Source organism: Rhipicephalus microplus, chromosome 1 (genome assembly GCF_043290135.1).
Source record: "Rhipicephalus microplus isolate Deutch F79 chromosome 1, USDA_Rmic, whole genome shotgun sequence".
Classification (NCBI taxonomy): Eukaryota; Metazoa; Arthropoda; class Arachnida; order Ixodida; family Ixodidae; genus Rhipicephalus; species Rhipicephalus microplus.
In genome coordinates, this window is record NC_134700.1 from 172,465,703 (window position 1) to 172,487,247 (window position 21,545).

Consider the following 21,545-nt stretch of genomic DNA (forward strand, 5'->3'; position numbering starts at 1 on the left):
TCGCTGTTGAGAAATGCATCAGCTACCTTGACAAAGGCGAGTCCTCACTTTTCGAAGCATTGCGGCCATCAGCACGCGCCGTTTAACGTAGCCACAGTGGTATACGGTGGTTACTGCGCTCGGCTCCTGGTCCGAAGGTCATGGGTTCGGTCTCGGCTGAAGTGGTTGCAAGATGATTGGGACGGAATGCTAGAAGCTCTGTTTACCGTGCGCTAGGTTAGTTCAAGAATAACACCACATGGTAGTAATTTTCGCTGCTCGCCCCGCCGCGGTGGTCTAGTGGATAAGGTACTCGGCTGCTGACCCGCAGGTTGCGGGTTCAAATCCCGACTATGGCGGCTGCATTTCCGATGGAGGCGGAAATGTTGTAGGCCCGTGTACTCAGATTTGGGTGCACGTTAAAGAACCCCAGGTGGTCAAAATTTCCGGAGCCCTCCACTACGGCGTCTCTCATAATCATATGGTGGTTTTGGGACGTTAGACCCCACAAATCTAATCAATTTTCGCTGCTCTCTTTTAGGGTGTGTCCTAATATAATATCGTTTTTGTGGTGCGTAAAACGCTGCGTAATTATTAATCCTATGTGTTCAGTTGTTTTTCATCCATTACAATCTACATCCTGAACTCTTTGCTTGCTCGGTTTACAACTATGTGGTTTATTTGTTTTTGTTTTTGGATTTATTGTAATCAGAAATATTATGTGCATATTTTTCTCGTCCTGACAGCCCTTCGTCGCAGGAGGAGGCCGACAGAGTTGTGTCCTCTCTGCAGAGAGCGCTGTTGCTGCCCTCCGGTACTTTTTCCAACGTGCGGTGAGTATACCTGCTCGCCCATTTCTTTTTTTTTTTTCAGAGCAAGAGATTTTAAAGTGCATTTGCAAACTTTTGCAATATACATTGTGAAGCATTAGATAAACGAAAAAACATTGAGGACCAGTTATAATAATCAGTGGTGGAGGCTCATATGAAGAGGCCGACAAAGCCCAAAAAATGTTTCGAAAATTACAGACCAGCTGATGTCACTTGGCTTCCTCATATTTATATTTTGATTTCTCGTTGTCACACACCTTTTCTCACATGCACGTGCATCGCTTCCATTGCCCTGACTAAAAAAATTCTCGAGTTCACTTGTGTCAGCTGCGTAAAATTGCTTTTCTTGTCACAAGTTAGCTGTGGCGTTTCATACAAGTTCGCTAGACGTTGATTATACGAATGAAGAAAAAAAATCAAGAAACACTTAATTACCACAACAACACTTTGCCACTTGTGCCATTCAGGTCACGACGTGTACTTCGGCTTTTTCTTGCATGCAATTTACACCGTTCAGACTCCCAGCCGTGGTGGTCTACTGGATAAGGTACTCGGCTGCTGACCCGCAGGTGGCGGGCTCTAATCCCGGCTGCGGCGGCTGCATTTTCGATGGTGGCGAAATTGATGTAGGCCCGTGTGCTTAGATTTTGGTGGTCGACGTCAGGTGGTCGAAATTTCCGGAGCTCTCCGCTACGGCGTCTCTCATTATCATATGGTTGTTTCGGGACGTTAAACCCTACATGTCAATCAATCACCGTTCAGACTCCGGTATATACAGATATACGAGCTATGGCGCCTGCCCGACGTACACTAGATAACAATTTCAGAAAAAGAGAAAAGAAATGAACTCGACAATGTTACGTCAGCTATGCCACTCGCGCCACAATACACATGATGTACAGCCGTCCAAGTCTTCAACTAACGTCCGTGAGAGGCGAGTTTTCTTTGCGTCGGCGCCACTCGACGGAGCCGAGTTGCAAACAAAATCAAGGGAAGCGCATGCCCACGAAGCTCGATCAGCTGGGCCCATAGTTTGCGAGGCTATTAGAAGTAACTCCGTAACAGCGCATTTAAGACGAACCATGTTCTACTGCTTGTCTTGTGAGTGGGGGCGTGTGGCGTATCTTTAAGTGTTATTTCAGAGATTTCATGCTACAGCGTCCATCTTCGTAAACTAAAGTACGAGATAAACGTTTTACCTACTCGCTCTGTCTGATCATCTGAAGCGCGCTGATACGGGATGACGCGCTTAAAAAAAGATCAGCCCAGCAGACTACGGACCCAGCTGAGCGTACTTTCCGTGCACGCGCTTACCCTCGCCGTGTTCGCAACTTGGCTCCGTCGTAAGGCGCTGACGCAGAAACAAGTTGCCGCTTGCGCATCCTAGTGATAGGTTTGCGCTGCGTTACATGCTGCGTTATTCTTTTTTGTCGTGCCTGCACGTCATGCCGAGCGCATAATATTATGTATGGTTTTTGACAGACAGACAGACAGACAGACAGACAGACAGACAGACAGACAGACAGACAGGCAGGCAGACAGGCAGGCAGGCGAAGGAGTCATGTTTCGTAAATTGGCCTCCGCCTTGCGGACTCCCGAAAGCACCCTGCATTGCATTTCGAATCTTTCACCTGGAACTTCGGAAAGGATATACTGCAGGCCGCTAGGGAAAGGAACGCGGTCAATTTACCCCTTCGCGTGGCCGTATAACGCCTTGCAAACCGCTCGTTCTACGATGAATTCCGTTAATCAGTAGTGCACGTTTTCTGTGCGGCGAGGGAATATGCTCTTCGAGAGTCCTCTACAAATGCGCAACGACGCAGTTGCACAATGGGTGGGGTGTTCCTTCGGGGCATTACGGACGCTATAGAAGTAGTAGATCGGAATTCTTTCTCCGTTGCACCTAAATTAGTCTTCAGAACTGAAAAACAAAGCAAGCAGAACGAAGCGGTTGTAATGAGCAGCAAAAGAAGACAATATAGAGCAAGAGAGAACTGTAGAGATAGGAGGTAGAGAGCGAGTGGAACGCCAATGTCGCAGTGTGGTACAGTAGCGGGGTTTAGGGAAGCCCGGGTCTCCAGGCTTTTCACTCGCGACTTCACTGAAGATTTACTCCAGCCAACGCGCACGGAAGCTAGGTCCAATCCTGCCGTGGCAATTACGAACCGTTTATTGAACCTACGGCTCGCGGAAGAGGAGAGGAGGAGGCGAGAGCAGGATGAAGAAACCTATGTCATCCCTCCTTCCAATCTCCTCCCTCGCGCTGCCCCCTACGGCGGTGCCACCACCCGTCCTCGATTCGCTAGCGCAGATTTCATTTGAAGAAACTCATTAACTTTTCTTGAACGCCAGTTAGGAAATCGGCAGGGCCGTTTCTTCGAAGGTCTACGGCTAGGGGTTAGCCCTTCGCTCGCCGTTTCGCCTTCCGCTCACTTGCAGTGCTGAAGGCGTTTTCGCACTTGAGTCTTTGCTTGCCGCGCGAGGATTTGTGTTCCACTGCGTGCACGTGTCGCGTTATAGAACGAGCTACAATTTCACCGGTCCTTGGTGATTTCGATGTTTCGCCATAACTCGCCTGGTTGCGTTAGAGTATGGGAAAAGTGGCCAGCCACTGAAGATTCCGTCACGGGTGTAAGTCTCAAAGGCGCTGAGTGATACTTGAATGAAACGACAGAATCTACGTTGGACGATACACAAACGCAGGATAGAAGAAAAAGCACTGAGAGTAATACTTGTAAATAATTTCTAATTACTGAAAACATGTAATGGTGGATCGATACTGTAGAAGAAAAATACGGTACGCTCTTCGTTGAAAAGGATGTCGCGAAGTTGGTAAGGTTACCTGTGTAAAAGTTTTCATGGACCTGTAGATGCTTGCGCCCTCTGAACGTGAGTTGTTTTAGTAGTTTGGTTGGAAACAAAGTAGAACTCAGAAGACCTTCAAATAACACCGTTCGGTTGTCTTCCACACTATGCTAGGTTTTGAATAATAAAAACAAAAAATGCGGCAAGATTCAGCAAGTGCGGTGGAACAAAACAGAAAATCAGATGCTTAGGCTTTTTTTTTTTTTGCGGGTGGGGGGAGGGGAACTGGAGGCTTGTAATGTGTGGTGATATGTTAAATAAGTTTGGTTTGCTATCATTTTACAACACTGAAAGCTCAGTTGGAGGAGAGCGTGATCGCTATTTCTTCTTTTCGGTCAGTGTGACATCTTTTCTGTTATTTACAGTCTGGAGGGAAACCGAGTGAACTTCAAGGTGAACCCGAACTCCCAGAACCTCAACGCCACAACCGTCGCAGCCAAAGCAGGTGAGCGTTTATACCTGCATGCTGTTGCTCCAGGCACTGCAGTGTGGATATCTTTTTTTCATTTAACCGCAATTAAGGGTGTTGGTTGGCTGATATACGAAGCTTTGTAACTGGAGAAAAAAATAACTGATCCTTGCTTGGACGTGAATGCTGTTACCTTGGCTTTGGCAATACCAGTAGTCAAGCAGCTATATTAAGAGGTGGATTAACAGGCTGAAACCTATCTTAATAAAACTTTAAAAGGCCTCATTGTTAATGTATTGCAAAGTATCCGCATTGACCAAACGATAACATAATCTTATAGGGGTGAATTTTTGCAATGCCAGTTGCTATTGTATGGAATGAAGCGCGTCTTTCTTTTAAAGGAACAATAAATAACCAATTAAGTCGACGTTGATTGTTAAAATAGCATTCCAGAAACTTTTTAGTGTTACTTTTGTGCAAGGCAGTGCTTATTTTGAAATAAAATTATGTTTTAGTGGTCCGCATCGGGTTAGTGCGCTTCAAATTACCCGCCTCAAGAGGAACTTCACACGTCACTGTTGCCGTGCACAACGTTTCCCGACATCACCCCGTGGCCGCCGACACTAGTAACAGCAGAACGAAAGTAGCGGGAGTCACAGCAGCAACAACGGACATTGAGCAATTTCCTGCCATGGCCGGCAAGATGGCAGACGTGACTGGTTCAACTGGGCCTCGCTAGATGGCGCTACCTTGCCAGTTTAACCAGGCGAAAACTGAACTTTTGAACCGCTCGCGCCATTTCCAATAGTAACGTCCGGTGGTTCTTTTTTACGAGAATCAAACAAACACGAACAAACAGCGTTTTATTACGTCTCTTGATGCCTGGAATGTTCTTTATTTAGCGCAGCTAGTTTGATTACTTGTGAATAATTGTAGGCGGTACCTCTGACGTAAGCGGGCTCATTTTGGAAATGTCCTATCGTAGCGCATGTTTTTTCGTGTACTTACCCTAGTTTCTCGGTAAGTAGGACACTGCTGTTGATGATACTGCCGTTTTAGATGTTGTCATACATTGCTATTTTGTTTTATTATTTTAGATGTTGACCTAAATTGTTGTTTGACTTTAGTCTCTCTTTAAAGCTGATTCAGCCCCAGAAAGTTTGCTCATTCGGAAACGTTTCTCACAGCGTAGGATAATTTGTGTATACTACATGGCAGAAACAACGTAGCTTTGCCTCAGTGCACAACAGTCACAGAATGAATGTCTCAGTTTTTATGAAAAAAGTAATGAAGGGTTCAATTGTCGTCATCCGTCTTTACTTATTCACCTTTAGGTACACATATTGTGCAACAAGTATACACACACTATTTAGGAATTTGACGCAGGATGGTGGTGAGAGAAGGAGCTGCATATATTCCGCAATGTCAACTTCGGTCGCATATTAAAATTATTATTTCTTTGTTACCTGTTGCGATAACATAAATTACTACAGCATAATATTGAGTTTGTGTACGAGCGTATCTATTGCAGAAGCCATCAACGATTGTGATAATGCATCATTATATAGCTCTTCTTTTCACAGCACCTGTAGCAGCTTCGCAGAAACCAGTTGCTGTTCTCACGCCAAATAGGATGTTAGCGTGGTAACGAGAAATTATATTCGCACTAATTCGTTAGAATCCACGTTGATGCACGGTTCCTAGTTAAAGTAGCGAACGCCGCCCCAGCAATATCACCCCTTGGTCGAGGGTAGTAATCACCTGTTCAAGAGTTTCCAACTAAAGAATAATTGGACGCTGTGACAAGAGCCAGGGCAATATAATAGACTTGTTTTAAACACCTAAATAATGTTATCGTGATTAGTTTTCCTTTAACGAAAATACGCCGTCTGGGCTTGTGTCGCAGATTATAAAACAAAGAAGCAAAACATCCAACAGAAATATTTGGTTTCTTTAGTGCTTGCGAACTTCACACTGTAGAGGAGATTGCAAACTTCTGCTCTAATGCTAGCAAAGCTTGCTGTAGTCCATGGAATTCGTGAAGAACGCAGACATGAAAGTGTTTTTGTTTTCGCTGAGTGCGGCGTGTATCATTTTGAAATTGGTAAAGGCAGAAAAAAGTCTCTAGCATAGTTTCCAGCAAGTGCTAAAAACACAAAAACAAACTTAGGTGGAGCAATCGCTCGCACAAAAACGTCGGCGTGCCGTTTAAGGCTTGATTTTAGAAATAGTTAAGCTTTCTAAAACAGGCTATTCTTTCAAGTTTTTCTTCTTTTTTAAAAAGCTCAGGGGATTCTCAGAGCTTGATGAAAGGCACACACCCACGCAAATACAGATAGAAAGAATCGAAAATATCGTCTGAATCATAGCTTTACACAACGTTTACACATGTTTGTCTATGTTACCGATTGATTGATATGTGGATGTTAACGTCCCAAAACCACTATATGATTACGAGAGACGACGTAGCGGAGGGCTCCGGAAATTCCAACAACCTAGGATTCTTTACCGTGCTCTCAAATCTGAGCACACGGGCCAACAGCATTTTTGCCTCCATCGAAAATGCAGCCGCCGCTGCCGGGATTCGATCTCGCGGCCGATCAGCAGCCGAGTACCTTATCCACTAGACCACCACGGCGAAGTGCAAGGCTTTATCACAGCAGAGCTGGCGGGCACCTAGCTCGTCCACGTTACCGGACTAACGCAAGATGGCCCTACTTACGCTATCCGCAGCGTGCATAGTGTACAGATTCCGTGGCTCCGCGTACACGTCTAACATTCTGCAGGATGGTGAAGGCTGCAGCTTTTGACGGCCAGTCAGCATGCTCACTTTATTGAAGCGATTGACCTGAAAAAGTAACTTGGACTGCGGTCGCCATTCCCGAGATATAGATAGGCCACGCCAATCGTGAATGCCTGTGTGCGCACGGAGAATGTAGTGAGCAGGGAGCTCCGTGATTTCAGTGGTTTCTACTTGCCTTGCCCACCGGCATTCCAAGTTTTCTCAACATTACGCCGTTTTAGCTAAATGGAGCCTACACGCGTGTTCTAGAGCGGCTTGACGAGCTTCCTGCTCGTTGGAGGCAGACATCGCGAACGTTCGCCTCATCCGAGTGCTCGAAAGACTCCGACGACGACCGAGAATGTAACGCTTGTTTCGGGTACCACCGATTTGTTCGAGGTTCAGCGGCGCTATCCTCAACGAGCCTTCACCACTTGCACACACACCGACGACCGCCACTTAGAAGTTTACAGGCCCCGTATAGACTGCACCGCGGTGGTGTGTTGGCCGAGGCTGGAGGAGGAAGCGCGACGACGTCCATTTGCGACGCGCTTGTGGTGCGCACGGCCTTCTGCGCTCTACGCGCTAAGCTCCCGGCCGCAAAAACCTCGGTAGCAGGCAGAGAGGTAAACGGCGCCCACGACGACGCCATGCGCGGGCGAGCAGTGTCAACACCAGCGCCAAAGGAGGATCTTTAGACGGCGCGCCGTAGAGCCTTTAAAAGCGCCCGCGCCGAACCCTGTGGCAAAGCCGGCTTCTTCCCACGGGTTTGCAGTAGCGCGTTGCGTTTTCTAGCCCAGAGAGGAAGAGAGAGAGAGAGAGAGAGAGAGAGAGAGAGAGAAAGAGAGGTATGAGCGAGGGAACGGCGGCAACGACGGCCCTTGGCAAACAACGTTCGCGTAGAGAGGACTCAGAAAAGCCCCGGACTATCACCGACGCCCCGCCGCGGTTACCTTTATCCTCGCACTCTCCGAGAAACGTGGACAAGTATGGCAAACGTTTTTAGGGCCGCAGAATTTTCTGGCGTTCTTGCCCGCAGACCCGACTATGAGGCGCTGACAAGCAATGCCCGTTCGTACCGCTTTCGCGTTCTTCGTAGCTCTTCTTTTTTTTATTTTTTCTCTTTTAACGTGTGCTTTTTCCTCGTGACACGCAGATACTTGTATCTTCAGATGGTGCGATGCTAGTGAAGAACCATCTGTTTTTTTTTCTTTGCGGATGGCATTTCGCAAACACGATAGTTGAATCGTTGAAAGTTTTCGGATAGAACCTACTTTTGGCTACGGTATAGGCTCGAAAGTGTACACATGTCGATCTGAGATTCCCGCCAAAACTGGGCTTTTACTCGAGGCGAACGTTTTTCGGGAAACAACGTAGCGAGTATTTATGTGGCTACGGTTACTTTAAGCATTTTTTGTCTCGCTCTTTATGACGAGCAAGACTGAGATAGTGCCTATTGCAAATATTGAAGGAGGAGTGGTACATGCACGTATTATGTGAGTGAGCACTACAACAGGTCGCATTTTCGGAGTGTTTTCGCTGTGTCGAAATCAAAAGCTTTATAGAGTTGCGCGAACACCTTAGGGTTTCGCCGTGCATCGGCTGCATGTTTTAATTGATATCATTGGCGTGAATCATGGAGAGGGGGGTTCAGAAGGATCAGCACACTCCTTGCATTCAAGCTGCGGGGAATATACACCCCTTGCAAGTGTGACCTATGAGATTTTTATTTAGAACATGCTATATTTGAATTACTTGACTGGTAAGTATCGCACATTCAATTGAATTTCCTAAGGGCTTCATAACTATTTTTCAGCATGCTCAATACCGCTCAGCAGTATGAGACATTGAATTTCGCAAACGCCGCTTGATCGGTTCGTATAGAAGACCGAATAGAACGGTGCCATTACTCGAGCTCAAACTCAATGCTCGTTTTTTTTTTAATTTTAGCCTTATTGATTCTACAGACATGTTCAATAAAGTTGTTCTGTCTCTCAATTCATAGCGTGATTCAATTATCACGTAAACAAAAATTTAACCCAATTGAAAAAAAAAACAATATGACTGTCATGATATGATTTTTATCCCCCCTTGTGATTGTTCTGGACTTGGGTCACTGATCGACATCACAAATATTTCGCGAAATGGAGCAACAGGCCGCTAAGTAGGTAACACATGACCATGTTGTAGAATATGGCGAGTTGATGAAGAACTAGGATTATCGCTAGAGATGGCACAATGAAGCCAACAGAGAGTGAAGTAAAGGAAGGTGTCGGGAAAAGTATTTGTAGCTCTTTGTAACTTTTATTTAGCAATGTTGTCAATCCCGTCAGGGATTTCTAAAGGAGCCGGTTTGAAGGATCTACAGACATGGTACACATTCACGTAATATAACTGTAGTTAAATATAGTTACGACAAATTATGATATTAAATGATAACCATTATCGATTTATTTTTTTAAGGAGTGCGCGTCTCGGTGGAACAGGCTACGGTGCTCGGTTGCTGTCTTTAAAGATCGCGGGTTCGATTCCGACTGTGGCGGTCGCATTGAGATGAAGGAGAAACAGTAGAGGCCCGTTTACTGTGTGGTGTCAAAGCACGTTAATGGACGGCAGATGGCCAAAATTTCCGGAACCCTCCATTGCGGCGCCTGTCATAATCATATCGTGTTTTGGGGACGTTAAATGCCAGATATTATTATATTGTGGTTATTAAGGGGTGAAAGTATGATAGCGCAGTCTCTCTTCGTCTACGGGACATAAGTACTGCAAAAACAACATAAACAAAAAAATGAAAAGAAATACAAGCGCTTCAGGTAGGAATTGCCATCGTATCACGTCCCAAATTTAAAATATACAGGTAAAAAGGGCAATGATTAAAGCAATAATGATAGCGTCACTAGTGTGTCGCGTGGTTTAACCAGCAAGTTCAACAAATTTGTTTGCAGTATAGGCTGTTTGACTGCCATCTCGGCCGAAGCATTCCACTCCCAAATAGCTCGCGGAAAGAACGAAATACTAAATGCATTGTTAGCGCAAAAGTATTCACGCAGTGTAAGATGATCGTTATGACTGCTCTTTTTTTTTTCTTCTAAAGGGTGTGTTTAACTGTAGCGTCGAAGCTATGGCATAAGTAGAGTGAAATTAAAGCACGCAACAAGCAAAGCAAACGGATGACTTGGCGTCAGTGAGGGACAAAAGTAACTACCTTCGAATAACGCAATGCATGATTTTGGATAATGTGCGATGTTAGAATCTCTGTGATGATGGCCCTTCCAGAACTAAAAAAAAAATCTTCTATTGTGGCGCTTCGTTTTGAGAGATCTCGACGTCACTAAAAAATAAGTGTACGAAGATGAACAAACGGGAAGGTAATGCTTTTATTACGTACTGATAGTGTATATATACCACTTAGTACCGCGTTCTGTTTGATCTCACAGTCCCGAGAATATCACGTACGCAGCCACCTTTAATCTTGGGGCATGTCTCCAAGTAGCCGTCGAGATATGTCGACAAAAAGGCGCCAAATAGCATTGAATCTATTATCGCCAATCGTGCAGCCCCCCCCCCTTTGTTTCCCCCCTCTTTTTCTGCTATGTGCCACGTGGGCACTCTTAATTCACTCTGAACTAAAATACAAAAGACGAGAATATATAGGCTTTGGCCAGCATTTTTATATTACATTCAAAGACAACCTACGTTCAGGATTTTTAAAGTGTGATACCATTTTTGCGAATATCTTCGCCAATGTGAGTTTGTCGCAAACGGACGCGCTCTTAGCTACTCCGCATACTCTCACAGATTGCTCTGGGGTATTCGGCTTTCAAAGCGTCAATCGTGCTTGGACAAGCGAAGGAGGGATCACTGCTAACTCGCTGTTGCACAGGTTGTGTCCTATAGTCGCAGAGCTCAACCGTAATGCTCAAGTCTTAAGTGACATCGCCGGCTTGTTATGCGAGATTTGCCGCTATTCAGCGGTTCAATGTTGCTATCGTTAGCTATAGGCGAGACTATGCGCACGTCTTGACGACGTAACTGGCACGGCGGCATGCGACGCACAATGAGCTTAAACATGCGCTGGAATAGCGTTTGAAAAGGATAGAAAAAACAACAAGTACGTTTCACACCTTCTCGCAAAGAATAATGGTGTTCTATTGTCATAATTATAAATCGTGCTCCAAGTTCTTTTTGCTGATGAGTGTAAGCTCGCTTTGAAGTTTGCGTGTTGTCATGACACTTTGTAATGTATGCTGGCAATGTATATATTTACACACTGCCTAATCGAGAGTTTTTTCAACCGATGTACAGGTTAATATTCAAAACTCTTTTCACAGATTCATTGATGAAAACGTAATAGAACAACCATGCCCTACTAAGCAGTAAGAATGATCGCGAAATTAGAGGGGTTTTATCCCTCTACTAAAGAGCAAGATGAATCAGAGAGCGGCGTCGTACAGGGCGTTGACATATTTACAAATTATGACTAGAGTTTGCTGGGGGCACCTTACATACTATTGTGAGAGCTATTGTTGGCAGTAAGTAACAACCACCAACTTACATCCAGCATACAGATTGCACTCGACTTTAGCAGACTGTTTCATCAATTAGCCCTGTCATGTGGCTTAAGAAATGATAAAAAAGTTTTGTTTACGGCAATGTAATAGTTATTTCTAGAACGAATGGTCAAACCTCTCTCTGAGTTCTTTGAGCGCTTTCTTTTGGGTGGCCGCTGCTGTGGCCCCATGTCTCAATACACTTTTCGCTGCATAGTTTGTGGAAAGCCCTACGTCACCACCTCCGTCGTCACTCCCAGCCTTGTTGGTCCGTCAATATCACGAAGCTATCGCCATCTATACATCGCAATCATTCGAAAGTCAATCAAACAGCCTACTTTTTCTAGGAGTTTAGCACCAAGCTCAAGAAATCGACACTGCCGTGTCGATGCCTATAGGTGAAAATAAACTTTGAATTCACTTGAAATGTGAATCATATATATGAATCGTTATGAAACAGACAAACAGATTAATTATCTTCGCATATGAGCTTTCCATGGCATCAGGACATGTGCGCATATGGTAGCAAAATCTCCTCCCTCTTTTCGGAATACCTATATGTGCTGCAGAAAGATTTTTTTATCAGTGCTGGTCCTCGTTGCTCCCTCTCGTCCTTGTCGTATCGTGCCCTCTTATACTGTGAATAGGCGGGTATCCAAATCAACGCATGGGGGCGCTGTGACTCTCGACAGGCAGCGCCATCTTTGGTAGAAAAGGAGAAATTGGGAATGTATATTGCGCGTTTTCCCTTCCCGCCAACGCGCTTTCTCTCGCTTACCTGCTCGCTCCGAGCACGCGCGGTGCCTTTGAGTCATCCCACAATGTGCCGCCTGCAGCGCGGCTTCAAAGAGATCTCTGATCTGGACAAGTGCTTTCGAAAAGCGAGTCTAGCAAAAGTAGTAAAGCTCGGCAGTCACGTTTATGATGTGCAGCGGACGATAGACGGGGTCGTCCAAGTCACTGCAAAATGCATTTCTCGTGTCCGCGATAGTACCGTGTTCGAAGTATGCCTCGAGGTAAGTCTCATTCTGTCGACACGAAGCCGCGTACTTTATCGATGTGCTGCGTGGACGTTTATGAAAGTCATATAATTGCTGTTTTGATGTGATATCTAGCAGTAGCAGCCGTGAACTGTCATGTGCAAACGTTTGCGGCGTGCTAAAGAATAAACAAACGCTAAACTTATACTGTCACGACATTAAAATGTACGAGAAGGTTTAGAGTCATGTCCTCCATGCCACCGGATCAAGACCCGCTGACTTCACGGCGAAGCTGTCAATTCAGCTTTAGCCACTGTGAGTCAAGTTGATGTGCTCGGCTGCTTTTTTCTCCGGCTCTAGTGTCATGCTGGCTCTATCTTTCGCAAACGCGGCTCAGTTCTCGGTTGCCCGCTTTAAGGCCAAACCTCATAAGCGCGAAAATGCACGCGACAACGACAAGCGACGCGACGTAGATCGGCTTCGCGCGAGCAGTCGCTAGCGCAGGCAAACCTCATGCACGCGACGGCTTCGGTGAGCGAATTCCACTGTTGCTGGCATGAGGCCGTCTACTCGCACCAAGAAAACCGCGTAGCGAGCGGTATGCAATTTAAAAATAAGATATATTGTTGTGTAATGAAAGGGAAAGTGTTTATTATTGCCTTGCAGCACTTTTTTATATGCACACGCATAATAAACATTGCGTTATTTCTTGTTGCGCATACGTGACTCGGGCAGGGTCAAGTGCACCTATGTAGTCTTTGTCTTTTACGGTATTTCGCTATTGGCTGCTTGAGCCCTGCACTTCCGGGCGATGAGCGACAGTTTCCAAATCTGAAGAACCGAGCGATCGCGCGAAAACGAGCACGCGACACGTCGCGCGAACGCCCTGCATATTTCGTCGCTCATAGCGTCGCTCGTGGCTGTCGCGTGCATTTTCGCGCTTATGAGAGGCTCTCCACGGGCCCTTACCCGTGGAGAGCGTCTCTTGGTGTTGTCCGCATTGTTGTGGCAGCCCACGACACAGCAATACTTCGGATCTCGCCGTCGCTTCCGTGGGGCCGCTTCTTCCATCGCGGAAAGGCAACTGCGCACAGAGAGCGCCTCGTTTTAGCACGCCAAGCTGACGGCACGGCGCCGAAGTTACCCGCACTGACTACAGAACGCGTTTTGCGCGTGTCGCACGCGAAACACATGGCGACGCATATCCTCAATTTGCCCGGAGCTTGCCGCCAGAGCCAGGAGCGGCGTTGTCGTCGCTACGCAAACTTGAGCTTCGATTCCCCATAGGAAAAATGCAAAAGTTTAGTTTTATCTTCAGTTTTATAGTAGAGGTCGTTGCTGCTTCCCTGAAACGCCAGCAACTTAGTTCTAAAACATTTGTTGCTCTCTATCGACGTGCGTGTCCAGCAGGTGGCCATCACAGCGCTTTTAGCCTATGAGTTCGCCGGTGGAAATAAAAGAAAAAAATGGTGCGGGTGTGGAAGTGAGGGCAACTCAGAGATAACTGGGAGGTGGAAGGGCGAATGGCAATGTTCGTGGACACTGCTTGCGTTCTATTTACACGGGCCAATAGTGAACATGCTCGCGTGTGCATCTGGAAGCTTTATATAAAAAAAGTACAGTTATTGTGGTTGAGATCCCAGCGCACGACAAAGCGTATATGGGGAATGCCCTCAAGAAGTTCGGGCTGGTGAGCGTGCACAGAGACAGAGGTTAAAAAAAACGAAGAAGTAAAAGAAAAGGGTGAAGTTCCGATGATACTGGCGACCTACTGAACGAGTACGTGCAAGGTGCGCAGTGAGGAAGCGAGGTAAAGAAGGGATGACGCTACCCGCGCGAACCCAGATGCATCGACCCGTCGTTTTTCGCCTAATTTTGCGCACCCACCTTCTCGGTGCGCGCTGCGTTTCTCTTCGTCATGAACGAGCGCCATCTGCTTGTGGCAGAAGTACCACGAACTGTGCTCCCGGCGCTTCGCAGAATTCTCCAGGATCCTTGGCACAACTAAGCGGAAACTCTTTTTTTGACCGCGACCCGCTCCTCCTAGCTCTTCATTCCTCTACACAATCAGCCCTTTTCTCTCACTTCTTCCGGGTGTCTAGGCGTCAGTCTATGCCGCATTATCTCTCTATCTCTCTCTCTGTCTACCCCAACTCGCTGCTCTCAAATAGTCGTGCGCTTGTCACCTCGCCGTCACCGCTAGCTATCATCCATCGCACTTTTCAATTCTTCCCGTCTCGTTCGCGCCGTTAGAGGTGTCGGGCTCTACGGCGTTTGCATAACCGCACCGTGCCCCTCAAAAATGCCGATGCCGGCCTTGTTTCTCCAGTGCTGTGTGAACGCTTCACTCGATTCTCCCTCGTTTGTTCCAAAGCAGGTGCAAGGGCGCGAATACACGAAAGTGAGGGAAAACGATGTGCAGAATAATGAGGGAGAAAGTGGCTATAGATTTTGGCGTCTTCATCTGCTCCCCGTTGCACGTCGACACGCTTGCTAATGAAACATAAACAATACTTGATAGTAAGGCTCGCACTGAAATGACGCCGTGCCTAACGCATATGGGAAGGTTACCGCGCAACTATCGAAACGTGCTCCTTGTGCAGTAAAGATGAATGTTTTCATGGTAACAATTGATTTTTGTTGAGAGCATCTATACCCAACTCCTTGAAAACACGCCTATCTCATCGCAAGAATGGCCCTTGAAGCAAAATTGAAAGGTGAGCTAGCTGGTAATGGTTCAAAATAATAATAATAAAAAAACGGAAGCACTAACTCGATTGTGACTATAAAGGGCACAACACGAGTGCTTCCCGCAACTCAAGTTTTCATTGCATCTATACATACTCCACGACATCCTCATGTACCATTGGTGCATGCAAACCGTTAGTTATTGGAACCACAGGAAACCGTCATAGGCATGCAAAAGTAGACAACTCCCTACCCTATCACCTTTGTCTATTTTTTTTTAAATATAGGAGTTATCTTTTGCGGCCGATGTCTTAGGCTGCTACGATCGGGGCTCTTTTTTTTAGATGGCCTCTTCTATTTGACTATGATGTGTGACAAATGTAGTACCCAATAGATGACAAGAGGGTACGGTGGACGACGATTAAAATAGAAAATTGGAAGTCGCGATAATTTTAGGCGGCGAAATGCGGTAGCCTGTGAGGCAGGCTTGAATTATAGCAAAATATCAGAGCCATGGCAGTGAGTGAGATGGGGACGATAACAGATCAGACAGGAACCATTGCATTAATTTTACAGAAAACGCGGTGGCAGTAATATTATGATCAGGCTTGTTTTCTTAAATGTGCATTTTCACAAAATCGCTTAAATATGTTTTTTTAATAAATGCTGACTAAGAATTCTCAACGCAGCCACTTGCACCTCTCAGTATATCCAAAGCTATTTAATCAATATGAATGCTAGAGAAACTCGGTCGGGACACCGATTTTCCCCGGTTTATTGCTTCGCGGTTATGCCAGAGTAATGGCTTTAGCTTGCGCCCAACAGAGGTGAGATAATTCTACTGTATTATCTTGTTTTTCTTCTAATCTTGATTTTCTTTTTTGTTGTTGTTTATAAGTGTTTTAATCACGTGCAGGCGAGACTTCTCTAGTGTGCGGCAGCTGTTTCTGCTAACTGCAGCTGCTAAACCATGCCTGCCCATTCGCGTGGATGCATTGATCGCTTTTTTTTCTTTTTTGTTTAGGAACATCTGCACTCAGAAGACAATGAGTAAGCTTCTGTTGGGCATGTACGGGTGCGGCGATATTGAACAGACATGCGCAATAATCGCTTAATCAGCGTATACCGTAATACTGAACGTCATCTTAGCCTCCTCGTAAATGTACGTGGTCTCTCCGAAAGGCAAGTGGTATGCCGGAATGACGCCGTATTCCATGATTGTCATATCTTGTTCTCTTCGGTAACAGTAGCCCTCGCTCAAAAGTATTGATCACTTGTTATCAGTGTCGTATGGTTTCCTGTTGAATGCGATTAAGCCAGGTCGAGATCAAGTTTCTCTACAGTCATTTGCTTCCTCCTACAGCTTGCGCAAGGGAACCCATCACGACAAAAAAATTTCAATCTGCATGAAGTCTGATGGGGATCTAAAGTGACCGTGTGACACCGTTATACAGAGTGGCCCGCGCAATAGATTGCATGTGTGTTCAGAATGGACACTGCGATCATCCCACGCAAGGGCGGGTTTCTAGAATAGAAACCATGCATAGACAGGATATAAATGTGGGTGGTCCAACTATAACCGCGTGTGTCGGCTCTCGAAATGCAATGGCTTTGCGTTAAAGAAAGCTGAGGTGTTTACTGATATTTCAAGTATCATATTAGGTCACAATACTATATTTAGCTTTGTTATTGTATGCAAATGCTAACATGAACAGCGTTTTTATACGACCTATACTTTATTGATTTATGAGTATTATTATTTTGGTACGTTTCAGAGAGCCTGGCGGACTCACTGCACCAGAACTACACCATCGTGGCGGCGGGTGTCGTCGGAGAGGTGAGTGCAAACCCCCGTCATTTTATTCAGTTCCGGTCATTTATATTCTTTTGCTAGCGCGCATGCTCTTATACGCGCTGTTTTCCGAAGTCTCCACACTTTGAATCCCGGTGTCACTTCGGCGCACTCGTCCGTCAACCCACTCGGTTTTTTCTACTTTCACTTCAAAAGTAAGTTCTTGATGAAGAGGTTGTGACTGCTGACCAATTCAAAAAAAAGAACATACCAGAGTTGTTTCAGGAAGCCATATTTGTACCTTAATCAAACTTGAGCGGACAAGAGCCGCAATTGGCATTTTATGCTTCAACTTACAGCTGTAATAACAAAAATATGATGATGACCAACAATTACGGAAAAGAAATTTTTTTTATCGTAAGTCACAGGCCTATTGCCTGAAACATTACGCTTCCCAATGTGCAATTTCAATTTCTCATTCTTTACTCGGACAAAGTGGAAGCTATACGCTAATGTTTATCATCAGAGACACGGCAAACGTGGGCATCTAATAAGCAGGCGTTAACTGGCTATATATCGAAAACGATACGTTTCATAACGTACAGTTTAACCAGAAAAAAAAAACGAAAGAATACAGGCGCCATGAAAACTGAATGACTTCTTCAAGTTCACCGTCCCTGCCACAAAACGAACCGGGACTGCCGATGTTCAGCCGGAGTCGAGTCGAGGTCAGGCGAACTATTGCGGCAACTTTGCGCGCCACGATTAGGCTGATGACCCAAGTGCCACATTAACGCAGCGCTGTTAATGCCGCACCATTAGTTCTCTATCGGGCCCATCCTCTAGTGACGCCAGTGCTCCGTCTTCGCCCCTCGACGTACACCTGCCTTTCTTCTTTTGTCTTCCCGTTTGGCAACGCATAGTCGTATAATGACGGTCGTGTTCGGGGCGCGTTCATGCTTGCTTCGAGCGGTCTTCTAAGCAGGCCATCGGCCATCGTTTGTACACGCGAAGCGGAACATATATTGTCGGAGGAGGTGCTCGAGTGAACGAGAAGGAAATAAAGGAAGCGACTAGAGAGCAGACAGTGAAAGGAAGGGGAGAGGGCGAGAGTCGTGCTAGGGAGAAAGAGAACTGGCCGTCTCCTTCCCTCTCCACTTCAGCCCGGAAGCAGTGGCTGAGGTCGTCGTGGTTCGAAGAGCAGCGCACAAGATTACCGGCGCGATAAACGTAAATAATTACCGAAGCCTTCCGTGCATGGCGAGCAACAAGGGCCTTTTTGTACCTTCGCCCCTTCACCCTTTCCTTTCTTTTCTTTACCACGTGCCATATTGGCGCTGCTACCACTCCCTCGTACGTTGGTGGAGGGCCCAGCCGAGCTTCTGTGCCGGCAATCGATGCACCCTGTGCAGAATGCGGCCAGGTCCACGGCGGCACCACCACCACCTTCATTCCGAACACACGCAATGCAAAAAAAAAAAAGAAAAAAAAAGGGGGGGGGGCATGGGTTGATTATGACTATGTTGACGAGGTGGACGCTTGAAATTTTTCGTAACTGACGCCAAGATAACGGTCTTTCCTTTTTCTTGTTCTTTCGGCTTTTGGCTGGGACGCCTTTTTTCCAGTTTGTGTTTAGCCTCAGCATTGACTGTGGCATTACCAAAGATATCGAAAGTTAATTTCAAGTGATGTATGAGCAGGAAGAACTGGTGTGGAATTAATTTTGTCCAGTTGTTTCTTGCCCGTGTGCTCTGTCTAGCTCGGACGTTCTCGTGAGGTCACTTCATGCAAGTGCCCGACGTTTCACGTATTAGGTCCTGTATCAATGGTACAGAACGAGTGGCCGAGATAAGACAAATGGTATACCAACATTTAGTTTACACTTCAAAATGCAGTCTTGTTTATTACTCACTCCTCCTTCTCCTACTCCTTCTACTACTACTACTACTACTACTACTACTACTACTACTACTACTACTACTACTACTACTACTACTACTAGTCATAATACTAAAGAAGAGAGCTACTACAACTGCCATTACACAACAAGGGCGACGTAGTCTCAGTGCTGCCATTTTCATTTTGCCGTTCCTTTCTACGAATAAAAAAGTTAAGGGGAAAATGGGGAAACGAGGTAGGCTGCCAGGAACGAGCACTCGTCTTCAGCAGTTCACAAGAATGCCTCTGTGTATACAAAACGGAAGAGTGGGAAGGAACGTGAAGGAAAATGAAATAACCCAGCTTTATTACATGGCACGGTCCTCAGGATACGTCCAGGAAAGAGTACAGAGCCGGGGTAAAGAAGAAAGAAAGAAAGAAGGAAGGAAAGAAAGAAAAAAAGAAAAGAAGAAAGAAAGGAAGAAAGAAAACGTGACGCAAAAGTAGGTACGAATACAATGACGGGAACCACTCTTATACAAGGAAGACCTCTAAGGGGGAAAAAAGGAAAGGTAGTTGGTTAAAGTACAAGTTCGGAAGAACTTTGGGGGTTCAAACGCTCGGCGCCAACGCAGAGCCCGCGACCGGATCCGGAGAACTGCCCTCGAGCTGCGGCGCAGCAGTCGTCGCAAATCGGAAATCTCTGATCGTAACCAGAGTAGGACTGGGAGTCCGCCGACAACGACGGCAGGGACGTCTACGGGGAATTGAGATTGATTCGTCCCCTATTGGGTGGCGTCGACCCGCGAAAAGAAAAAAGGGAATCGAAAAAAAGAAGTAAATGCATTGATACGTATACATAAAGAGAACGCAGGATGGAAGCACAGGAATTGGCTTCGCCGCTCGCAACCCGTGGTCCCACGTTCCGCCCCGCCTGACGCACGTGGTCTTCTCCACCGTGTGGCAGCTTGTATATATACCGTGGTGGCATGCGGGGTGCCCTGGGACTGTTCGCCGCCTCGCATTGGAAACGCGACGCGGGTAGCTCTCACGCAGTCTTTGCCAATCGTTTCGTTTCTCATTCTTTCGCAACCTTCTCTATTCCTTTTCCTCTCAGTCACGTGCTTCCTCCTCACAGCCCTATTTTTATTCATAACTCTTTTCTTTAAGGTTACAAACTCGTTTTATCCCTGACAGAGCTCGCGGTTTCGTGTATGAGGCTTAGTGCGGTCGGCAACCATGTGCGGCGTACGTCGCGTACGTGCCTCCCAGGACGACTATAGGGTAGGCACATTTTATTTTCCCATTGGCACGCTTCAATGCGGAAACAAGTGGACGCTGTTGGTGGTTAGGAATCAGTTTATTTAGTCGTACGAAACTAGAGCGTTCGCCGAGACATTGCGTTTCGCCGTTTACAATCGGAGTTTAGCCGTCCTGTTTACAGCAGTGGTCTAAGCAATGCTTTTGATCACGTGGAAGGTATACACAGTGTCCGCATAAAATGCAAAGAAACAGGGCTGCATCCCACGTACCGACATGACATGGCTTTTTGCGATGGCTGGTGCCCCACAGTGCACGCATGGGCGCACAATACAAGAACATGCATAAATTTACGTAAAGAGCCACATCTGTCAGAATTGGCAGATTGAAACAGTTTTAAGTCTTTATCCGTGTAGGGGATAAAGAATCATTGTTCTCTTCGAAACAACTTTTATTGCTTTCAATTTCTAGATTTAGGAAAATTTGGCTGAGAGTAGAAATGGTTATCACACGAAAACGTCTTCACCCCATTTTTTTTTGTAGATCTAATAAAGTAGCTGTCTGGGCTAGCTGGCTATGCGTAAATAAAGTTAAGAGCGCAAAAAAGAGCACTGCCACGGACAGGAAACACACACCATACACACGGGGCAGCGCTTTTACCGTGTGTTTCCTGTACGTGGCCCTGTTTTTTTTTTCGCGCTGATAACCTCAAGTTATTTATACACTTTCAAGGATATTATTGAACGAATGAAAAAAGCAGTCCTACTTTCAACTCATGAACGTAACACGTTCTCAGTCAATGCTGCATGTGATCCCTCACGGTGGTATAGTGGTTACGATTCCCGGCTGTTGACCGAAAAGTCGTGGGTTCGATTCCGAACGTGGCGGTCGCACATTTAGATGAGGGTGAAATTTGAGAGGTCCGTGTACTGTGCTATATTTGCGCGCGTTGAAGAATGCCAGGCGATCTGAATTTTCGGACCGCTATAATGTGGCATGCTTCGTAAACATATCCTGGTTTCGGTACGTAAAACCGCACAAATTGTCAGGAGTGCTTCATATGATCATATATTATAAATACAAGTAACACGTATAGAAAAACAGTTACGAGAGGCATGCACATACGAACGCTTATGCACAGCGCACGTTTTTGTAAGCCAACACACGAAAGTCGAAGAGAAGATAGCACATGAACACTTCCTTACGACAGCGTACGTAGACGAGACTATTTGGGGCTCAAATATGGCTGATCCCAAGTGAAAAGACTTAAAAATCGAAAAAAAGTTTTTCTACTTTGATTACCCGACATTAGCGGTCATGTAATTACTGATTGGCGTTGTTGCTAGTGGCTCCTAAGAAGCAATAGCCGCCATTAAGATGTTCGTGAGTCCGAAAATTAAGTGGCTTAGGCCGCTAACGTTGTATTAAGGCAGCAATGTATATTGAGCGGTCGGTGTATGCACAACCTTCCGCGGCTATTGTTCTTTTCACCTGTTTGTATTATTTCGCTGTTTGCCCTTCATTGCTGC

At 46.0% G+C, this 21,545-nt stretch overlaps 1 protein-coding gene across 1 annotated transcript in view; it reads left to right on the plus strand.

Annotated features, from left to right (window-relative positions):
- Window positions 1–21,545, plus strand: part of IA-2 (tyrosine phosphatase IA-2) — a 624,632-nt gene that overhangs the window by 258,217 nt on the left and 344,870 nt on the right. Inside the window, exons 11-13 of the mRNA XM_037429474.2 lie at window positions 726–812; window positions 4,040–4,119; window positions 16,862–16,923. Of these exons, the coding sequence (XP_037285371.2) occupies window positions 726–812; window positions 4,040–4,119; window positions 16,862–16,923 (229 nt within the window). The remainder of the gene's footprint in view (window positions 1–725; window positions 813–4,039; window positions 4,120–16,861; window positions 16,924–21,545) is intronic.